The following is a 20344-nucleotide window of genomic DNA, read 5'->3' as shown; positions in this document are numbered from 1 at the left end:
AATGGTGATTGGGATATGAGCATTATTAGTTCCTACATAGATATTTCTTATCATGATGCTATAAAAGCTGTTACCACAAATACTAGTCAGCATGATAGGATTAGATGGAAATCTCGACTTCTGGAAATATTAATACTAAGTTTGTTTATAACTTTCTGACTAATCTAAATTTTGATAAAGATGAAGCTAAATTCTGGAAACATGTTTGGAAACTTAATATAACCCCTAAAGTGAATATGTTTTGTTGGAAAGTTGTGACTAATGCTCTTGCTCTAGGAAAAAACATGTCCAAATATGTTAAAGATGTTAAACCTTACTGCATGTTGTGTGATAAAAATGATGTTGAGGATGAAATGCATTTGTTTGTGAACTGTGATTTTTCTAGGAAGGTCTGGCAAGCTTTTGATCTAAGCAATATTTATCAATATAGTGGAAATTCTGTCTTGCATTGGTTTAAAACCTGGATGAATGTTAAAGCCCTTAAGGGCAAACTGAACTTAATTTCTTTCATTATGTGGTCTATTTGGAAATATAGAAACAGTGTTCACTTTGATAAGGTTGTGCCTGATGTGCAAGAGATGATTGATAACTTAAAAGCATCCCATCTGAAGTTTATTCCTCATAGTGATAGTAAAACCAGTCATGTTTCTACAAATGCTAAGAAAGTTCACAACAACAGACATATTACTGAGAGTGATAATTATGATTGGATTATATAGTTTGATGCTTCCTTTTTTGAAGCTGATTATTCAATGGGATATGCCATCTCTATTCTAGATAATACATGAGTCAGAAAGCATTGCCGCGCAGGATGCAGTGGGGCTTCCTGCCCTCTAGAAGCTGAAGTTAAAGCTGGAATTGAGGCGATAAGGTGGATAAAGGATATAAAGCTACAGAATTGCTGCATAGTTAATGATTGTCAAATCTTAATGAACATTATGAAAGGAAAAGTTGATCCAGAAGTTCAACCTTGGAGGTCTCATACAAGCATCAATAGATGCAAATTTTCCCTTATGCATTGTGATCCGGTTTCCTTTATGTATAAACCTAGAAACTATGTTAAATTTGAAGACAAATTAGCTAAGGAAGTAAGAACTAGGAGAATTAGGTATTTCTCTACGGAGAATGAAAGTGAAAATCTAATGAAAAACATCCTAGAAAGGGTTAATCTCGGATTAACTCCCATCTTGTATATCTTGCAAACTTCCTCTATGTATAAATAAATATTTGTCTTCTTATAAAAAAAAAAAAAAAAAAAAAAAAAAAAAAAAAAAAAAAAAAAAAAAAAAAAAAAAAAAAAAAAAAAAAACTTAAAATCAAGACTCATCGAAAAAGTGATAAAAAGAAACCTAGTTTTAGTTCCCTTTAGGAGTTGACCGTTCTTTTGTGGTTGATGCGGAAGATTTAGTCTTGGGCTCTTGGCTACAGTTGGTGCTTCAATAATTACATAATACACTAACAGGCACTGTCTGGTCACCCTCACGAACTCATCAAACAGGATAGAAAGAAAAAACAAATCATTCGTTTGCTAATTCAAACCCTTTTCTCTCAGTTCTAGAACAATGCAAAAGACTACACCAATTGAAACAAAATCCAATCTCAAATGATGTAAAAAAGCTTCTCCCACTCTCACTCTCACTCACTCTCAGATGCTGATGACTGATTGAATTTATGGTTAAATTTGTTTACTACAAGTCTGGTGGGAGTATTTGACCTAGTCTAGTCAATCTTGTTACTGACTAGTAAAATCAACTATCAGTATTAAACATATGCTAGGCCATGCCAAATAAAGAGAACTGGAAGTAAACCATATCATTCATAGTGTAAAAGGTTTAACATACTACATCAAACAAACATTTACTAATGGACACAATAAAGATAATGCGCAAACTAAGATTGCAGAATGTAAACCAATGCCTGTATAACAAAATGTCAAACCTTTCCTTCGACTATGAAAACTAATCCCTCGTATTTCACTGTTACAATATATTTTAACTACTGCAGTTTCGTTTTGAACTCCAAATGCAGATATGTTCAATTTCGTAAGGAACACATGTTAACTGACCAGCTTCACGTTCAAAAAGCACGAGCAGCTACTACTTGTTCCCACCCTTCGAATAGGAATCACGAAGCGTTACAGTTCTATTGAAGACAAGTTTCTCTGGAGTAGAATCCGGATCCACCGCAAAATACCCTGAAAAATAACAAAAACAGCAAGAAACCCAGAGAACAACATCCATCAGATACGCCGAAAGCTATGGAGAAGTACAAATTATGACGTAAAAATGTTTTTCAACCACATGCTCATTTACCACACTGACACATCCGGAAAGAAAGAAAAACATTTTATTTTTAGATCAATATAAAAGTAAATCAAGCGATTTTATTAGCTTCATACAAGAGAAAATTGGACCTAACCAGGAAACCAATTACTTTGAAAACAAAATCATGCCTCGGAGGAAAACCATTGAGATTAGGAGGAAGAGGATTTAAGTCTTCTGTGGCTTCCATCCATCAAGGATGTCGAGAGGCAGACCGACTTATAACATCTGGACAGGGTGACAGGCTTATGATATATGAGCAGATACGATAGCAAATCAGGATCTTGAAACACTGAATTCATATATTTGTGTCAATTTCCATTTTTGCTATGGAGAGGAGACCCGTCATCATAAACAGATGGCATCTCGTTAATAGGCCTTGGGAAACACCCGACAACATTATGCTTCACAGTGAATATGCAAGATGAGATTAGATATATTTTCTCAATACTCCCACCATTCAAATATCAAATATCTTAAGGAGATGCAGGCATACAGCAAAGCTAGGTGAAAGAAAAACAAGAGAGCACTTAAAATTTTGCAGTTAGCTGGCAATATTTGACTCGGAGGGATGATTAGGCTTTCAAACCTAGAGAAATAACATCTTAAAGAAGTAAAAAGAGGTAGAAGCAAACATATAGGGGACACTTATAGAGAGGAGCTAGCAGTTAATAAATAATTCATACTTCTAATTGTATTTGTTGTTGGACCTCAGGCAACAGCCATGGCAACAGATTGTATCCTTTTCAAACACAAATCTGGTTGCAGGTTGGGATATATTTTGACTAGTAAAGATAAAATTGGAAAAAAAATACTATAAGTGGATTATAGAACTTACCAAGCCTTTCAAACTGAAACTTATCCCCGACTGCTGCATCCCGTAAAGAGGGCACAGCAAATGCTTCTGGTATCACCTCTTTGGATTCGGGGTTGAGATCCGTGAGAAATTCTTCAAGTTCAGCCGGATTCTAACGGTGAATAGAAGAGAAAAGATGGTTAGTGGCTATCCAAAGAATACACATTTATGAGATGCGTGATCAGAGTTACGATGACTCGGAATGGAAAAAAGCAAAGTACAATGTTACCAACCTCAGAAAGGAATAGTTTATCAAACAACCTAACCTCCACCCTCAAAGGATCAACTCCTGGAGAAGGCTGTGCAACCCAATGAAGAACACCCTACATATCCAATTCAACAAATTAATATAACCATAAATTTTCATTAAAACGACAGTCCTTTTAAGCTTTTGTAAACCTTTGGTTTTGTGTTCTTGGAAGAATCATATTCTGCCCGGATCTCCATAATCGTCTCGCCATCATCACTATAGACTACTTCTGTGCATTTTATAGGAAAAGCATATCTGTATTCATAGTCCAAACCAAAAGTCAGCAGCTATCAGTTGCAAGCAATTGAAAATAAGTGATGTGAGCTAAGCACCTTAGTAATATCGATTTTCCAGGAGCAAGTCCATAGTAGTCTTTTGAATCCTTGGTTCGGAAATCAGACCTTTCAATGTATACAACATTTGTAAAAGGAACCTGGTCTTCACAAAAATGTAACAGAACACTATAAAATCAGGCACGGATGAAACATAATAATATAAAACTACTCAAACAGAAGACATCTGACTTGGAATAAAAAAAACATAAATATAATAAAAAAACATGCACCTATCTGAGTGTCGTTAGCAAGATTCCAATAATTCCTCTTAAGCAGTTGGGCAATTGAACTAAAACTCGGTAGAATAGATTTGAACTTATAAGTTTAACTGAAATTCAAAATACAAAAACTGAAACATGCACGCACATCTTGATCGATGCAGAACGATAAGTCAAAATACATCTGTCTTCAGAGTCGGTTACTTATGTATCGGTCTGGCTTCTTTAGTTGTCTGCAATATGGATGCTAGTTGTCCTTTAGGATTTGTTCCGGGGATTTCCAATTAGTATTCAGTAGAAGCTTGTCGGTTTATGGGTCACTGTTACGGCAACGGGTTTACTTGTTTTGGGGTCCTGTAACGTTGCTCGCTAGAGCTTTCGTTTATTGAAATATACCCCTTTGTTAAAAAAAAAAAAAAAAAAAAAAAAAAAAAAAAAAAAAAAAAAAAAAAAAAAAAAAACCTTAAGCATGTGGGGTGCCTACAAAGATCATCTAGACAAAGAATGGTGTGGTTTGAGATAAAAACAAAATGTGTCATGCAGTAATAGTACGGGCCACCAGTATAGCTTGGATCTTTTCTTACCATCATTTAACCTTCCATCATATTACTTCTGATTTCTTCTCACTAAGTTGAACCACAGTGTCACATCACCTAATGTTGTCAATACTAATTGAACCACCAACTTGCCACAGTTTCCTATTAGGCAAAAATATTATTTCATATCCAAAGCTAACCATGAATCTTCGGCATATCAACATGTTCGGCTACAAAACATACAGCACTACTATAGAGCACTAATTCTAATTATCTAAAATTGACAACAGCAACAACACGACTTGTTCCAAAGAAATATAAAATTAGGTGTATGCTTTTGTGGAGTAATTGAACTAAAATACTAAATAATGCAGTATTGGTTTTGGCAAAAATAAAATAAATCATGAACCAAAATCAAATTGTTGGCAATGCTAGTTAATTTCTGTTAACTTACTGAGTAAACATAAATGAAAAGAGGATACAAGTACAACCACTTCTCAGTGGAGAGATCAGTACATGCCTTGTAAAAAGCAGATGCATCATCTGTTTGCGCATCAGGCCACTTCTTCGCATCAAGATCCAATATAGTTTTGTCATCTAAATTTGTAATGACTACCTGCAAACATTGAATTAGTCAGTCAAACGGTGACGCAATGTGTATGGATTTACAATCCCAGAAATTCTCAATAATCAAATAATACCTTCAGAGGATGCAGCACAACCATTTGTCGGGCTGCTGTTTTGTTTAAGTCTTCCCTTATGTGGTATTCAAGGCGGTCCAAGCGTATTGTGCTATTATCACTGAAAAAAGTCAAACCCAAATAGATTGTAAAAGTTACTGAAAGATTTTGGTGAAACGCAGATGCATATGCACTCACTAAAATAGATATACACACACAGAGAAAGTGGAATTGCTAACTGCATGTGCATCTGATGCGGCAGAAACATGCCGATTTACTTGTAGACACTCATATCTGAGAAAAAGATCACTGCACAATGCATTTGTGTGCACAACTTTCTTTAGTAACACATTAGAATGAATAACCGAACCTTCTAGTGATTCCGATTCCTCTGATAAAAGTATTAATTGCAGTTGCAGAAACTCCTCGCCGCCGTAAACCAGCTAGTGTCATTAGACGAGGATCATCCCACCCGTCAACCCACTTATCAGTCACAAGCTTGTTCAACTACATAGCAAAAAGAATAAATGTGGGATCATGTAATGCCCGAAGATAAACTCAAGTTCTCCAGATACGTAGAGATTACCATACCTTACGCTTAGACATCACCGTGTTAGTGATGTTCAACCGTGAATATTCCCAAACATAGGGCTGGTATAGGCTTAATGCATCCAACAACCAGTAGTATGAAGCGCGGCGAGTCTCAAATTCGAGTGTGCACAGCTGCAACATGAAAACACATGTTCAACAAATTTTTCGTCTAGTCATCCAGGGGGTCTATTAAAGGTCTTAAAGATGAATAACGTGTCTGGCATGGGTATATAACAAAATTGATTAATTTTTATTTAATTTTATATTTTAGTCATCCAGCTGTTTCCAAAATCTGATTTCAGCATAATTTCTCTCGATGTTTGCCTGTTTCTTGCTACTAAAGAGTGGAGCAAATATATTCACTTGTTCAAGCCTTTCACAACAATACCACCATGAGGCTACGGTTTGCCTATTCAAAAAAAAAAGCTCAATACTTGGGATTGCCGTTTCATACATTAGGCAGAAATCACAATTTGGAATGAATTAGGAGTGCTCAAATATCAAAATTGATGCTTTTGAAGAAATACGCACTTTTAGATATCAAAACTGAACAACTTAATGTCAAAATGAAGAATACAATATGATCTAAAGGAAGATACAATCAAACCAGTTATAACAGTAACGACTAATCATTTAAAATTATCACAGATAACTTAAAGGGAAAAAAGTGCTACATGAAGAAACATACCGAATGAGTGATATTTTCAAGAGAATCCACAATGCAGTGAGCATAGTCATAACTGGGATATATGCACCACTTGTCTCCGGCATGTGGGTGAGGAGTAAACTAGACAGGATACCAAGAATGAATTATAAGCAACACCATAAGATACACACAATAGAAAGATAGAGGTGGATCACTTACCTTTATACGATAAGCAATCAGATCATACATATTAAAGTTATCACTCTGCATGTCTTGCTTCATTCTAAGTGTCGCTTTGTTTTCTTCAATCAAACCCATTTTCATGTCATTGAACAGCTTTAGTGATTCTTCAATTGGCCTATCCCGCCACGGACTGTTCCTTTTGTTTTCCCTAGACACTTTTATTTCTTCTGCACTCTAGCCTCAGAAAGAAAAGATAGTCATTAACAGCCTCAGACATTTCTCAATGAGATAAAGTACATCAGTGAACATCAGAGAATAAAACAAGGCAGACAAAAAAACCATAGCGTCTTTCGACTTGTAGTTCAAGGAGAAAACATGCAGGAATTCTTAGGTATTAACTGTATGGAATCTTGAATAATATTGAGTTGCTAGTTAAAGGTAATTTAATAACAAAATGAAGATGTCAGCAGATAATAATAAGAAACCAACCTGGTGATCAACGTAAGCATGACCCTTCTTGATCAGTTCTACAGCCAACTTATAGAGTTCTTCAAAATAGTCACTGGTGTACGTGATCTGCCCAAATAAACTAAAATTAGTTGTTTCCCACAGAGCACTAAATGCCAAATGATTGTTGTTGATAATAAGTTTCAAAATAATCAACCAAAACATGTTAGAATCACTATATCAGTTAAGATTCACACTGACGAACTGCCAAAAAGTTGGTCAAGGCATAAGGTCAGAAATCTATCAGTATCTCGAAGAAAAAAAACACACACAGAGAGAGAGAGAGAGAGATTACAGAGGGGAAAAAAACATACCTTGAAAGGTTCCCACCCCATCCATCGCACAATTTCTTGAATATGATCAATGTATTCTTTCTTTTCAGCATCGGGGTTTGTATCATCATACCTACGAAAATATAAAATGTTACAGTTCAGAAATAAGATATGTTTTCTATGGATGTAATAATAACGTCCCAATTAATATTCATGTATACAGAGTCAACTGTTAACTGCCTGCAGTTAATGATACGAATTAGCCAGATCCGCTAGATGTTTCCCGCCAGATGTTTGTTGATGTATTTTTGAACTAGTTAACAAATTCTTATTTAGTCAATGACATGGAAGAATATGCTTGTTAACTACCTTAAGAAAGTATTCTTAGGCACTTCTATAACTATTCTGATCTGCCTTATTGCTAAAAGCACTCTGGCCTCTAGAATTTACTATCACTGCATCATATACTGCATCATATAAGTCTCGACCAAGCAAGTCTAAATAATTACTAGAAAAAAGAGAGACCAAACCATTCATGAACTTAAAGGGGCCCATGGGTGTGTAGCATGTGGTCAACGAACACCACATACAAAATAAAACAAATTGCAAAATTCTCTTTAAAGCTAATATAAAAGGACGTTTCTAGGATTCTTTCTGGTCAGTTTCTAAGTTTTCAATGCATTAAAAGGTTGGGTAGAGTGGTTAAGTGGTATCTCGAGCAAGAAAAGGGGTGAAGATTGAAGAGCCAAGACCATGTGCGGAGCAAGAAACTGCACAGGCAGCCATGGGACATAATAAAATCCTCCGGGTAGGCATCACACTAGGTTCTTGACTCGTCCATTAAAATCTTTCCTAAGGTCAATTATGCCAAGATTTTATTGATGCTTTCCGCACTCCTTTCGCAATAGCTTTCTAGCATCATCTAGTCAACTGAATTTACGAATAGAAATATAGCAGAGGACCATGGAGTAACAGACAAGATTCAAACAAAAGAAGTTTATGATTTTGTTCTAGCTGTGAGTAACACTTTTTGTCTTTACTTGGATGGTATACTTCAAATTGATATAAAAAGGAAGTTTAGCAAAGAAATTGCAAGGACAATGGATGGGAAATCAACAATGCTTACCTGAGGTAGCAACATCCACCCCTCTCTTTCGCTAGACCAAAACTAACAAACATAGCCTGTAATTTGTGCAGAAATATTAGAGCTTCCGCATAACAATTCGGATTTTGCTTCTTCTAGTGGAAAACATGTTTACCTTAGCGTGACCAATATGTAGATACCCATTTGGTTCAGGAGGGAAGCGGGTGAAGACTCTACCACCGGTCTCTTCCAAATGCTTTTTAAGTATCTCCTTTGTATTGGAGACTCTTAATACAGGGCGATCGCTAAAGAATATTTCTGTATGCACCTGTTGTCATGTATGAATGCATGGTAAGGCTTACTCAAATTTCACCAAATGTAATTATAGCTGCAAAAAATAAACCTTTTTGCAGTTTTTCATAGAAAATGTAATACTTCGCTCTAAGCAAATATGAGTTCAAGCTTTATATGGATCAAATGCATTCTGAAGCATAACAGGTTAGGAGAATATATAATGGGGGTAGTACATTACAACACCACACAGTGTTTCAGTGGAAAATAGATGCACCTCTTCTGGTAACCATTGATTCATTTTTACCAAAAAAAAAAAAAATGGGGGTTCACCAAATGGTACCCTACCCTAGTCTTCTCCAGCAGTTACAAAGAAAGCATTATCAAAGTGCTTAAAAAGCAGAAAGGTAACAGACAGCTCCAATAATGCGGGACTCACTGCTATAGGTGTTTATAAAAACCCGCTCAGCAGTACCAAACAACAAAGCGTAACATACGATAGTAGGAAAATATAGCATAGTATGTACATATTACAGTGCCGGTCATTGCCGGTCATGTCTCATGAAAAATTTTAGGCGATTAAATGGGCATGTGACACTAGTCCACTAACAAAACAAGCAAATTAGTGCATTTGGAACATAAGCCCAGTTGAGGCAATAAAATAAGCTGGAAAAAAAATCAAGCATCAAATACCTTTATATTTTCCTCTGGCCCAGGGAATATAGTGAAGGGATTGAGTTCTTCTTCAGTTGGTGGTACTGAAGGAGTCTGCACAGCCATCACTTTAACCTAAAAACATTGTAAAATGAGTCAAGACACGCAAGCAAACCCCTTTTTCTGTTAATTAGTAACACAGTGTGCACTAGTACACATATAATTGAAGACTAAATGTACCAACTGTGTACTCCTAAGTGATCAAAAACATATCATATACATACATACAGTGAGAGAGTAAACCCTTACATCCTCTTTAGGAAGTTTTTCCTTTTTCTTCTTTACAGGTTTTTCATTATCTGCAGCAGTCCTCTCTCCCAGCAATCCATATAGTCTCTTGTCAATTACTTCCTGTTAAGATTAGCAGTAAACAAAATAGCTAAGACTGGAAGATAAATAAGAAGCAATTCGCACCTACTAGACAGCACTACAAACTATCTGCTTGAGATAATCACCTTCACAATCTTTGCATCAGCCCATGGGTGCGTAGCTCGAATTTGGCCAAGTAGTTCACCAACTACAAAATAAAGCATATTTTTAAAGTGAGCATCTCATTGTGAAGATTGTGATGAACTTTTAAGATGGCCTAAGTAGATCTAGATGAGTAATTTCCAAATTTCCTAAGCTCGAAGATCCTAACCAATGAAATGTTGCCTTTCAATGATATATGAATCACGCAAACAGTCTTGCCATAAACACGACATGACAAAGAAAATAAGTAAACATGAGGAAGAACTTTAAAGACAAAAATAACCAACCATTTGTTCGGTAGCGCATCTCCAAGATCATATCTCTTTTCTCTTCCAAAACCATGGAGGCAGTGTGTTCAATTTCCTCTAACGAAACTTCTACTCCTGCTTACAGGAGAAGAGAGAAAACCACTACAATGATACTACGAAGATTATAGAAAGATTTACTATCAACAGAATACAAACAAAACTAGGAGATAGACAGGTGAATTATAGGGTGGGTGAAAAATCTTCCCAATGCACTCCCTGATAACAAGTCGCACATTTTAAAATTAAAACCTGAGGATGATATCTCTTTTCATTTTTGGTCAGTTTATGAGCTATGACTTGTATGAGTGTCAAATCCGTTTTACAAATATAAGTTCTATATGCTCATAACTTCTTGTACTTGAAAACTTACCTACACCACAAGCCTCCTCAAATTCATTCAGCTGAAGATTCTCCGAACCCAGGCGTCCAAGAAATGTATGAGCTGCCTCTAATTGAGCAGGGGATTTAATCTATGCAACAACAAAGTTTCTTAAGAGTCCACAATTACACCAAAAACCTATTGAATTAGAAATGTCATAATAACTATGTACCTTTAGTGATACTATGTATTCAAGCAGAGTAGGTCGATGTACAAGTGCATTAGCAGGGAATTTAGTAGCAACCTGTCTCGCATCAAAAATCAATATCAGGCAAATTAACAAAACCCTTAGCTAGGGTTTAACTAAAAAGTAAAATTCTCGTAGATCATATACCGTATACAAAAGATTTCCTACGGCTTTGCTACATCCATCAGTCACTCCTGCCTGCAAGAAAATAATTAAAAAATGTCATTTGATTAATAATGCTATCGAAGGAAATATAACCAGAAATCGATCGAATTGATACCTCGTGGATAACCGCTTTTAGGTTCGTTGTAACCTTGTTATTAGCAACAGTGTTGTTCGCAGTTTTTTCATCCAATCCTATTCTCAAAAACAGATCTACAGTTTCCTCACGGTTCTCGTCTTTACCCATTATTGTAGGTAAAGTCTGAGAAAAAACAAGTGAAAAAATCTATGATTACTATGAAATCTGAAAGTTGGGTATAAATTGCATGAATAAAAAAACGAGGTATTGAGATAGATGAAAAACCCTAAATTCCGACCGAGAGAGAGAGGGAGAGAATGGGGATTGATTTGGGAAAACAATGACAATACCTAGTTATCTGTATTTATAAGAGTAAGATGTAATGCAGGTTTCTTTCGCCCCACGGTTATGTATAGAAGAAATACTTCTTCTTCTTCTTCAGTGGGTGACGTTGAGCACGAAGTTTCTGAGGTTTTAGCAGCTCTTTCTATTATCTAAATTTATTTATTTGTTGACGATGTAAGGAATCTTTACTCTTCGTCTGTTACTAGAGCATGACGTTACGATATGGGCTGGATAGTAAATAGTAAATCAGGAACGACTGATGATTGGAGAATACTTTTTTTTAATCGGGATATTTCACCGTAACTGTCGGCATGGTTGTTCAACATCGGCCGTCCATGACCATGCCGATTTCGTTAAAAAGATAACCTCTTATAGGGGATGATAAAACTATTAGAGGGTGATATAATAGGACAAAAAAGGTCACTAGTTAGTAATTTCAAAAAACCCTTATCTATATAATTTTCAGCTAAAAAGTCTTTATTTAGTTAGTGTTGTTAATTTAATTAGCTAATCATTAATCATTAGGTTAATGAAGTTTTCCTTATATTTAATGAAAAATTAAATCAGATTAAGAGTTAGGTTTGGTGGAGAGATAAAATAGAGATATTTTTTTTTTAGAGATTTGTCTCAAAAACCAAGATTTTGATTTACTCAAACAAAAAGAATGATTTCAGTGGCAAATTGGAGGTGAGTGAATCTCTATATGATAGAGAAACAAAATGAATGATTTATTTACAGATATCCTGAAAAAGCGGGGGTCTAACAACCTCAGCCAATATTTCAATTAGCAATCTGTATGGACTAACTCCAATATACTTTCTAGAGAATCAACTAGACAGTCATACTTAATCTAGATAAAAGTATATCAAAGAGTTAATATCTCAATCTCTCGATTTGATTTTTACTCAAGCAAATGGAAATTTGCGAGTCTTTATCAAATACTAAAGAGATAAACTTGGATGGTACCAAAGACCAAGATCCAAGTGTCAATCAATTTAAATCAACAACCAAAGGTTGGATATTCTAATTGATTGATCTTAACGCACAACTTGTGATATTTCAATTATATAACAAAATATAATGCGGAATAGAAATAACACAGACACCAGAAATTTTATTAACGAGGAAACTGCAAATGCAGAAAAACCACGGGACCTAGTCCAGATTGAACACCACACTGTATTAAGCCGCTACAGATACTAGCCTACTACAAACTAACTTCGGTCTGGACTGTAGTTGAACCCTAATCAATATCACACTGATTCAAGGTACAGTTGCGCTACTTACGTCTCTGATCCCAGCAGGATACTACGCACTTGATTCCCTTAGCTGATCTCACCCACAACCAAGAGTTGCTACGACCCAAAGTCGAAGACTTTAATAAACAAATTTGTATCACACAGAAAAGTCTATGATGGTAGATAAATCTGTCTCCCACAGATAAACCTAAGAGTTTTGTTCCGTCTTTTGATAAAATCAAGGTGAACATGAACCAATTGATAACCCGGACTTATATTCCCGAAGAACAACCTAGAATTATCAATCGCCTCATAATAATCTAAATCGTATGGTAGCGAAACCAGATATTGTGGAATCACAAACGATGAGACGAAGATGTTTGTGATTTCATTTTTTATCTTGCCTTATCGGAGATATAATCTCAAGTCTATTATTCAATGGAACTCTTACGACAGAAAATGACAAGATCAGATCGCTCAACTACTAGAGAAGTAGTTTCGTCTGACTTCACAATCCCAATGAAGTCTTTCAGTCGTTAACCTACAAGGTCTCGAGAAGAAACTAATATCACACAGGAGGTGTGGGGATTAGTTTTTCCAGTTGCTAGATGTCTCCTTTATATAATTTTCAAATCAGGATTTGCAATCCAAGTTACCTTGGTAACAAAGCATTCAATATTCACCGTTAGATGAAAAACCTGATTTAACCAAGCTAATATCTTTCAACCGTTAGATCGAAACTTAGCTTGTCACACACAAATGAAATGTATTTCATTTAGGTTTGAGTAACCGTACCTAAACGTGTACACTTAGTTGGTTCACAAATAGTTAACCAATGGTTAGCCATATGAGCACTTTCATATTAACCGTATTCATCTTCTTCACATAACTAGTTCAAATGACTCATAAGAACTAGTTGAAGAGTTGTTCAATTGCTTAGGTCTTTATGAATAGACACAATTGAAACAAAATCGGTTTGATTTTACTTGAATCAATTCATGAACAATATAGTCACGGTTTGCAGAGATTGCATTCCTTATTGATTTATTGTTTAAGTTCATGATCTTCCGAGTTGAGAAATATAACCAGCTTGGGTACGCGTGCGGGTACGTGTACCATAGCTACCGGATTTGAGTTTACAAACTCAGCAGAAATTTTCGGTTCGAAAACTTCCGCCGGTTTCCAGCACATGGATTTATACACTAATGTGCGAACACACCATATATGATTATATCCATAGTTGGTTATGTAATCTCAACTCTACATTTCAATCATTGAAACATTCTTCTATAATGTTATAACAGTCGTTACTCACAACTATCGTCATCAAAGTTATTTTCAAGATTGAAACGTCATCATGACTTTCGTCACGGGTAAAGATGAAAAGTGGTTAACGCGAAATCTTACCAACACATATTTCGAGAAAAAGATAGGCGAGTAAACTAGGCTCGAAATAGCAACTATATGTATGAAAACTATCATACTTATACGACTTTGTCTCAAGAGTAGGAGATAGAGTAGATAGACTTTTGAGTGATAGATAAGTTCAAGTCTCCACATACCTTTTAGTCGGATGAAGTTCCACTGGTTCCTTGAGTAGTTCTTCGTCTTCGTAAGATGATCGCCATGGAGTCTGGAGCTCAACTACACTAAACTGTCCTAAACCGAGACTTAGCTATAAGTAGTCTAGAAATCAAGACATATAGTTTTGACAATTAAACTTGACAAACATGCTTGAGATAGCAACGCATGCGAGTTCGACCGAGCAATGCTCTAACATACCCCACGATGGAGATCCTACTATGGTTGATCTCTTCGCTCCAATGTCCATTTCGGAGCAATTTACGATTGAAATTAACCAAAGAAGCCAACCGTAGGAGCCATTTACGGTTGAAGTTAACCATAAAAGCCCGTAGGTGCCATTTACGGTTAGTATCTGATGAACATCTAACCTTAACTGGTTACGGTTGGATTGTTCTCTTACGAGACGAACCGTAAATAGGTTACGGTTCGTTTGTCGGTGGCTAATATCCAACCGTAACTTTTTACGGTTGATGACATTCAAATCAAAGCCAACCGTAATCAAACTCAAAAACTTAACTTATTTTCACTCTGGAATTTTTAAGGTTGGTAATGTTAAAATCAAAACCAACCGTAAATATTTGTATGGTTACAAAATGAACCGTAACTGGATATTTCAAAGAGTTTTTTAGGATTTACGGTTGGTAGTTCTTCAATAACCAACCGTATTTTTTTGATTTTTTTTTATTTTAGTTTTTTTTTTTAAGGTTTAAATATATTTGATGATGATTATGAAAGAAAAATTGATTTCGTTTTTTTTTTTTATGATTAGGTTTGAATGGATAGAAGGGTGATTTAATTATTTTAAAAATGGAAGGGTAATCTAGACCTTTAACATGACAGTAGGACACACCCTAACCTATTTGGTAGACATTCTTATCGTGGTTAAGCCCCTCCAATGGAATCATCCGCCCCTATAACAGGTTACTTAAAAAAACATGCCGGCAACTACAGTAAGAATATCTCCCAAGTAATTCTTTAAAATTAGGCTAAGGCTCGACTCATGGGTTACCCATAATATCAGGCCCTTAATTAAAAGAAGTTTAAATCTAGGCCCCGGAATATTAAAAGACGTTGATACCCTTATGCATATTGTCAAGCCCATAATTGAGTAAAATTTAAATTTAGGCCAAAAATTATCGAAATACAGTGTGTTGATGTTTAAACCACCACAGCCACCTCCGACCACCACCGTCAAACCACCTACTACCACCACCACCGCCGCCAAACACCTCCGACCACCAATGCCGCCTACCGCCATTGACAACCATCGCCGCCAACCACCTCCCTCCACCACCGCTGACCACCACCAACTTATGGATGTGTACACAGAAGTTACACATGCATAAGGCATGTGTATCCAGAAGTTACACATTTATATGACATGTGTAATGCAAAGTTACACTTGTATATAGATGTGTACTCAGTAGTTACACATGTGTCGCAGAAGTTACACATGTGTATGGCATGTGTATCTAATCATTAGTTATATATCAAAACTACACATATAGAAAATACATGTACTACTTTAATATTCATTTACGATAATCTGTCTGTTTATCAATTATATTAATTGCTTGTTATACACAATAAACGAGTCAAAACACTAGATATGTAAAACGAAATCCTCGAAATAAGCCACGATATCCTACAATATAAATGTTCTCTTCCATTCTTGTCTTTCTCGATTCCAAAATTATTGGATATCTGCAAGAAAATAAACTCCCATGGGATTATGTTGGGATGAGAAAAAAAAAACAGAATTTGTACAACATATGCCATGTAACCAACTTAAAGTAATCAGGAAAAAAAACTATGGAGAGAGATGTGTAATCGGACTTTACACATGCATATGGAATCTGTAACTGAAAGTTGCACATGCATGTAACTTGTGTAACCGAAATTTACACATGCGTCCGACTAGTGTATTATAGAGTTATACATGTGTAACTTCTAGTTACATACATGTATGACTTGTGTACTCAGCTTACCGACTCTACTTGTGTACCACTAGTGGCGTGACATACATCTGATCCAGCACCAAATGCTCCAACCAATGTTTGCGTTGTCCTAAAATACAAGTGTAAATATCCCATGACGCAATATTACAAGCTAAAATATCTTTAAAGACTACTCATAAATATACTAACTTGCTAAATTGGTCACAAAAAATAGTTTCTCACAGTAATTTTGAGTGACATGAACATATATGTCATGTGCATTCCACCTGAACCTTGGAGCCTAAAAAAATACCACCACGGTAAATATCTCTTGACACTGAATGATATTAGATAGTTATGCTACTTTCATTATTCATGCTAAGCATTCTTTTCTAATGTTTTCCCTTTGCATTTTTGGGCTCCGTTGGGACTTGTTACAGGAAAAAGTGACAACACAAGACTATTAAGAGTGTAACTGCGAGTTACACATGTATCTGACTTGTGTAAATAAGAGTTACACATGTATATAGTATGTGTAACTAGGAGTTACACTTCTGCATGACTTGTGTACTCGGAAATTACACATGTATGTGACTTGTGTACTCGGAAGTTACACATGCATATTGCTTCTGTACTAAGAAGGTAAATAGATGTTGCATGGAAGATCTTACGGAAAATGTGAATATTATCCCAAAATAAATGTAAATGCTACCGTCTTAAACATACTCACCATTATTGTGATGCAATACCTTGCCTGCGAGCTTTTCCCTAACTTTTATAGATCTTTCTCTGTCTACTGCGTGTACTAGTGCCTGCACAACAAAACATTAGTTCAAGTGCCTTCAAATGCAACCTAAACAATCTTGTAACTTTAATTTTTTATTTTTTTAATTAATTCAAATTTGAAACCCTACTTACTCAAACAAGAAACACATACTTAAGAATAACATGAATAAGATGGATCATTTAGAGATCTATCTATTAAAAGCACAAAAATTATCAAAACAAATGAGATTTGTATGCATATAATTCATTTTCCCAAGATTTTATTTACGATCTTAGCGCTTTTAGTTTATTACATACACAAAAAATGTTTTGTTTCTGAAATCTTATTTGTTCTATAAATAGTTACAATCAGTTATGTATTTGTCTCATCCAATCACAAGTTACAATTACTTTGTTGCAGTAAAATTAAGAGTAATTTATAAAAATATCAATCGTTTGCTCGTTTTTAAACATGTAATCTTATTCAGTTAACGACATACTAATACATCTCATTTTTGAAATCTTTTAAAGAGCATCACTTTAGAAGTTAAAAAACAAAGGTAAAAACATTTAGAAATGATGATAAGCTCTTGGAAAAAATAAAAAAAAACATCATTAATTACAACTTACAAAGTCATGATTCGAAATAAGTGAAAAAATATGGAGGATCTTACTCTACACAACGCACTGCTTCCAGTAATGTAACCGAAAATTCTTAGTAAGACAACAATGAACGATTCAATTTTCAAACATGAACAAAAATGAAAGGAAAATCATACAATCACCAAATCCAAAATCCAGAGTAGTTTAAGAAGATGGTTTAAATACTTACAACTATTTTCTCAGCTGCTTCACAGATTTTATCGACTTTAGCTTTTAATAATCTTTTAAATATAGTTAAACTCTACACGAAAGAAGAGAAAATCAATCAAAATTTTGACAAAACCATGACATTCTCAAGAACTTAATATTCAAAATTAAAAAGTTAGTTTTAACTTTTTGGTATGCATCGTCAATCCATTGCAGTTGTAGATTCCTGCATATTGAAGCTTCTTAGTGTCTATAAGTTAGCATGTGTATATATAACTTACACATTTAATTAGCATGTGTAACTAGTAGGTACACATCCATTTAGCTTGTGTACCTAAAAGTTGCACATGTAATTATCATGTGTAACTAGTAGCTACACATACATTTTTCTTGACAAATTACAATACTCTGCAATTCATATGTAAAAAATGTGCATTTAGCTTGACAAATTACAACACGCTGCAATACATTTAGCTAGGCCAGGGTTCCCTACCCGGCAACCACATCTGTGTTGAGTTTAGGCAAGTTGTCGGCATGAATTTCAGGCTAACACATAAGCACAAATGTACCATCGGGTTTCTTGGACCTTGGTGGCAGGCTAGAGGGTAACACATTTCTAGATGATGTAGGATGAAAGTGGGAGTGGATTTATAAGGTTGAATGGTGGATTTATAGTGTTGGTTCCACAAACTGAGAACTAATAATACATATTACAATCGGTTTGGCTTGATTATTAGACTCAAAGCAAACAAGAAGGTTGCAGGGGAAAAAACAACCACCAACTAGTTAATATACAGGACAAAAAAATATGGTAATTGTGGAATACTGAAATGCACCCCACTTGTTCTCAGTTAATAAATAAATATCAAAAAGTAAAACAATGTCCAGTCATAAAAAGTCGACAAAAACCACAATAAGTAATCTAATCTGCTTCACTTGTACAATCACTACTGATATGTAACTTCTCATTCAATCCCATTGTTCTTTAGCTTCTGTTTCTTTTTATTTGACAACACCATTACCAGTAATTGACGCTCTACAAGAGATTCAACCGATGACAAAATTGAGATAAAATTTTGATTATATATATAATCTAAGTCTTGAAATCGTATTGCATCATTTTTCTTAAATTTGAAAATTTAAAGGAAATATAGATTGAACTAGAATTTATTTGTTAAGAACAGATAACATTAGAGATGAGCAGAAATCAGTTCGAAAATTAAAGTATATGAAATTCGTATCTAATATATGGGTAAAAGAGATAATGATTCATTGATTTCAAATCTGAAAACCGATCAAGATAACAGATAAAAAGATATATCGATCGTTGTTCAAGCACCCTAGAAATTTTTCTCAAATTTGTTTTTCAAAATTTTCCTATCAACAGTTATATTAATGTGAGATTATAACAAATCTAACTCTGATTATGATTTTAGTAAGAGACTTAACATGAAATCAAGCTTTTAAAAGTTATCAAAATCATAAAATGATTTTTCAGAAATAAAAAATTGAAAATCGAAGAAAATACCTATTAAATTGAAATGTTAATGACAAACGAAACTTAATTACCTGTTTTGTAGGTGAATCTTCTGATTCATTTGTTGACGACAATTCTCACCGACCTTTTTCGTTGACTTTCATTGAATCTTCAAGAACAAGTGACGTTGATGTTGAATCTAGGGTTTGATGATGAGTTCGACCGATCCTTATTTTGTAATTATTAGATTTAGGTTTTGAAATCATTTTATTGCTGAAATTTTCGATCAGAGATCGATCTTCTCTGTGTGTTTCATTTGAAGTGAGAGAATGAAAAAAGAAAATGAAACTGATAATAAAACCTCTAGCTAATTCCATTAGATATATATAGTAAGGGGTATTCTTGGTATTATCAAATTACCGTGGCTGAAAATTTTTATTAGCTGACCCTGAATTCTAAAGTTTTGGGCATAGAAATATCAAATGTGAAAAAATTAAGTTGATAGTGATGGATCCATTTTGTGGGGTTTCTTAATGTTGAACCCATATAGTAAGGAGTTTACAATATTTTACGCTTAGTGTTATCTACGCCGAGTTTGGTAGTACTACTAGGTCTGGACTCCAGGGCTTTCGAAAAAAAACGAATATTGGGGGTGCGAAGAAAATTCTGAGGGCTAACAAGATGACAGAATATGATCTTTGTAACGGTAAAATGTGCACCATATACGTGGCATGATCTCAACTCAGTAATAATCTACGTTTAGTACATGCGAAATACTCAATCAATTCTCGGTTACTTCCACAAATCTCCGGACAGGATTGTACAAAGGGACTAGACTAGATTGGGACACGATGTGTTGGTGGAACTGGACAGCTGGACAGAGCCGCTACATGCGTGCGGCAAAGTCTACTCAACATTTAATGCTTTCAGCCACCTCCACTTAGCCGTATCACCTACGTGGAAAGCTTCTAGCAAAGCATTCGATAACAAATGCGACCGAGGAACTCCAATCAACGATTCTCGAATCCCCATCTTGGAGATCGTAGTAATCGATGGCGGGACCCAGTGAGAGTTCTATAAATAACAGGCTAGAGTTTTGGAAAAGGGGTTGACATTTC

The 20344-nt window shown here is 35.1% G+C and overlaps 1 protein-coding gene across 3 annotated transcripts; it reads right to left on the bottom strand.

Annotated features, from left to right (window-relative positions):
• Positions 1-1787: 1787 nt before the first annotated feature.
• Positions 1788-11580, bottom strand: LOC113298422 (glutamine--tRNA ligase-like). 3 transcript variants are annotated; one of them, XM_026547162.1, is made up of 24 exons: positions 11421-11580; positions 11110-11253; positions 10977-11027; positions 10815-10886; positions 10634-10733; positions 10243-10338; positions 9940-10001; positions 9734-9835; positions 9464-9559; positions 8655-8807; positions 8522-8577; positions 7438-7528; positions 7106-7192; positions 6653-6850; positions 6476-6574; positions 5788-5919; positions 5567-5703; positions 5218-5317; positions 5037-5132; positions 3760-3860; positions 3577-3682; positions 3411-3500; positions 3160-3289; positions 1788-2194 (listed from the first exon to the last, which is right to left on the bottom strand). In XM_026547162.1, exons 2-24 carry the CDS (start codon positions 11236-11238, stop codon positions 2097-2099), a joined length of 2382 nt encoding a protein of 793 aa, XP_026402947.1. In that variant the 5' UTR covers positions 11239-11253; positions 11421-11580; the 3' UTR covers positions 1788-2096. The 3 variants fall into 3 exon arrangements, with proteins under 3 accessions (XP_026402947.1, XP_026402946.1, XP_026402949.1); XM_026547161.1 differs by having other exon boundaries at positions 11110-11569; XM_026547164.1 differs by lacking the exons at positions 1788-2194; positions 3160-3289; positions 3411-3500; positions 3577-3682; positions 3760-3860 and adding an exon at positions 3913-4051 and having other exon boundaries at positions 4999-5132; positions 11110-11574.
• Positions 11581-20344: the final 8764 nt, after the last annotated feature.

The sequence above is a fragment of the Papaver somniferum genome, chromosome 7 (assembly GCF_003573695.1).
Source record: "Papaver somniferum cultivar HN1 chromosome 7, ASM357369v1, whole genome shotgun sequence".
NCBI lineage: Eukaryota > Viridiplantae > Streptophyta > Magnoliopsida > Ranunculales > Papaveraceae > Papaver > Papaver somniferum.
This window is presented reverse-complemented; position numbering and strand designations above follow the sequence as displayed.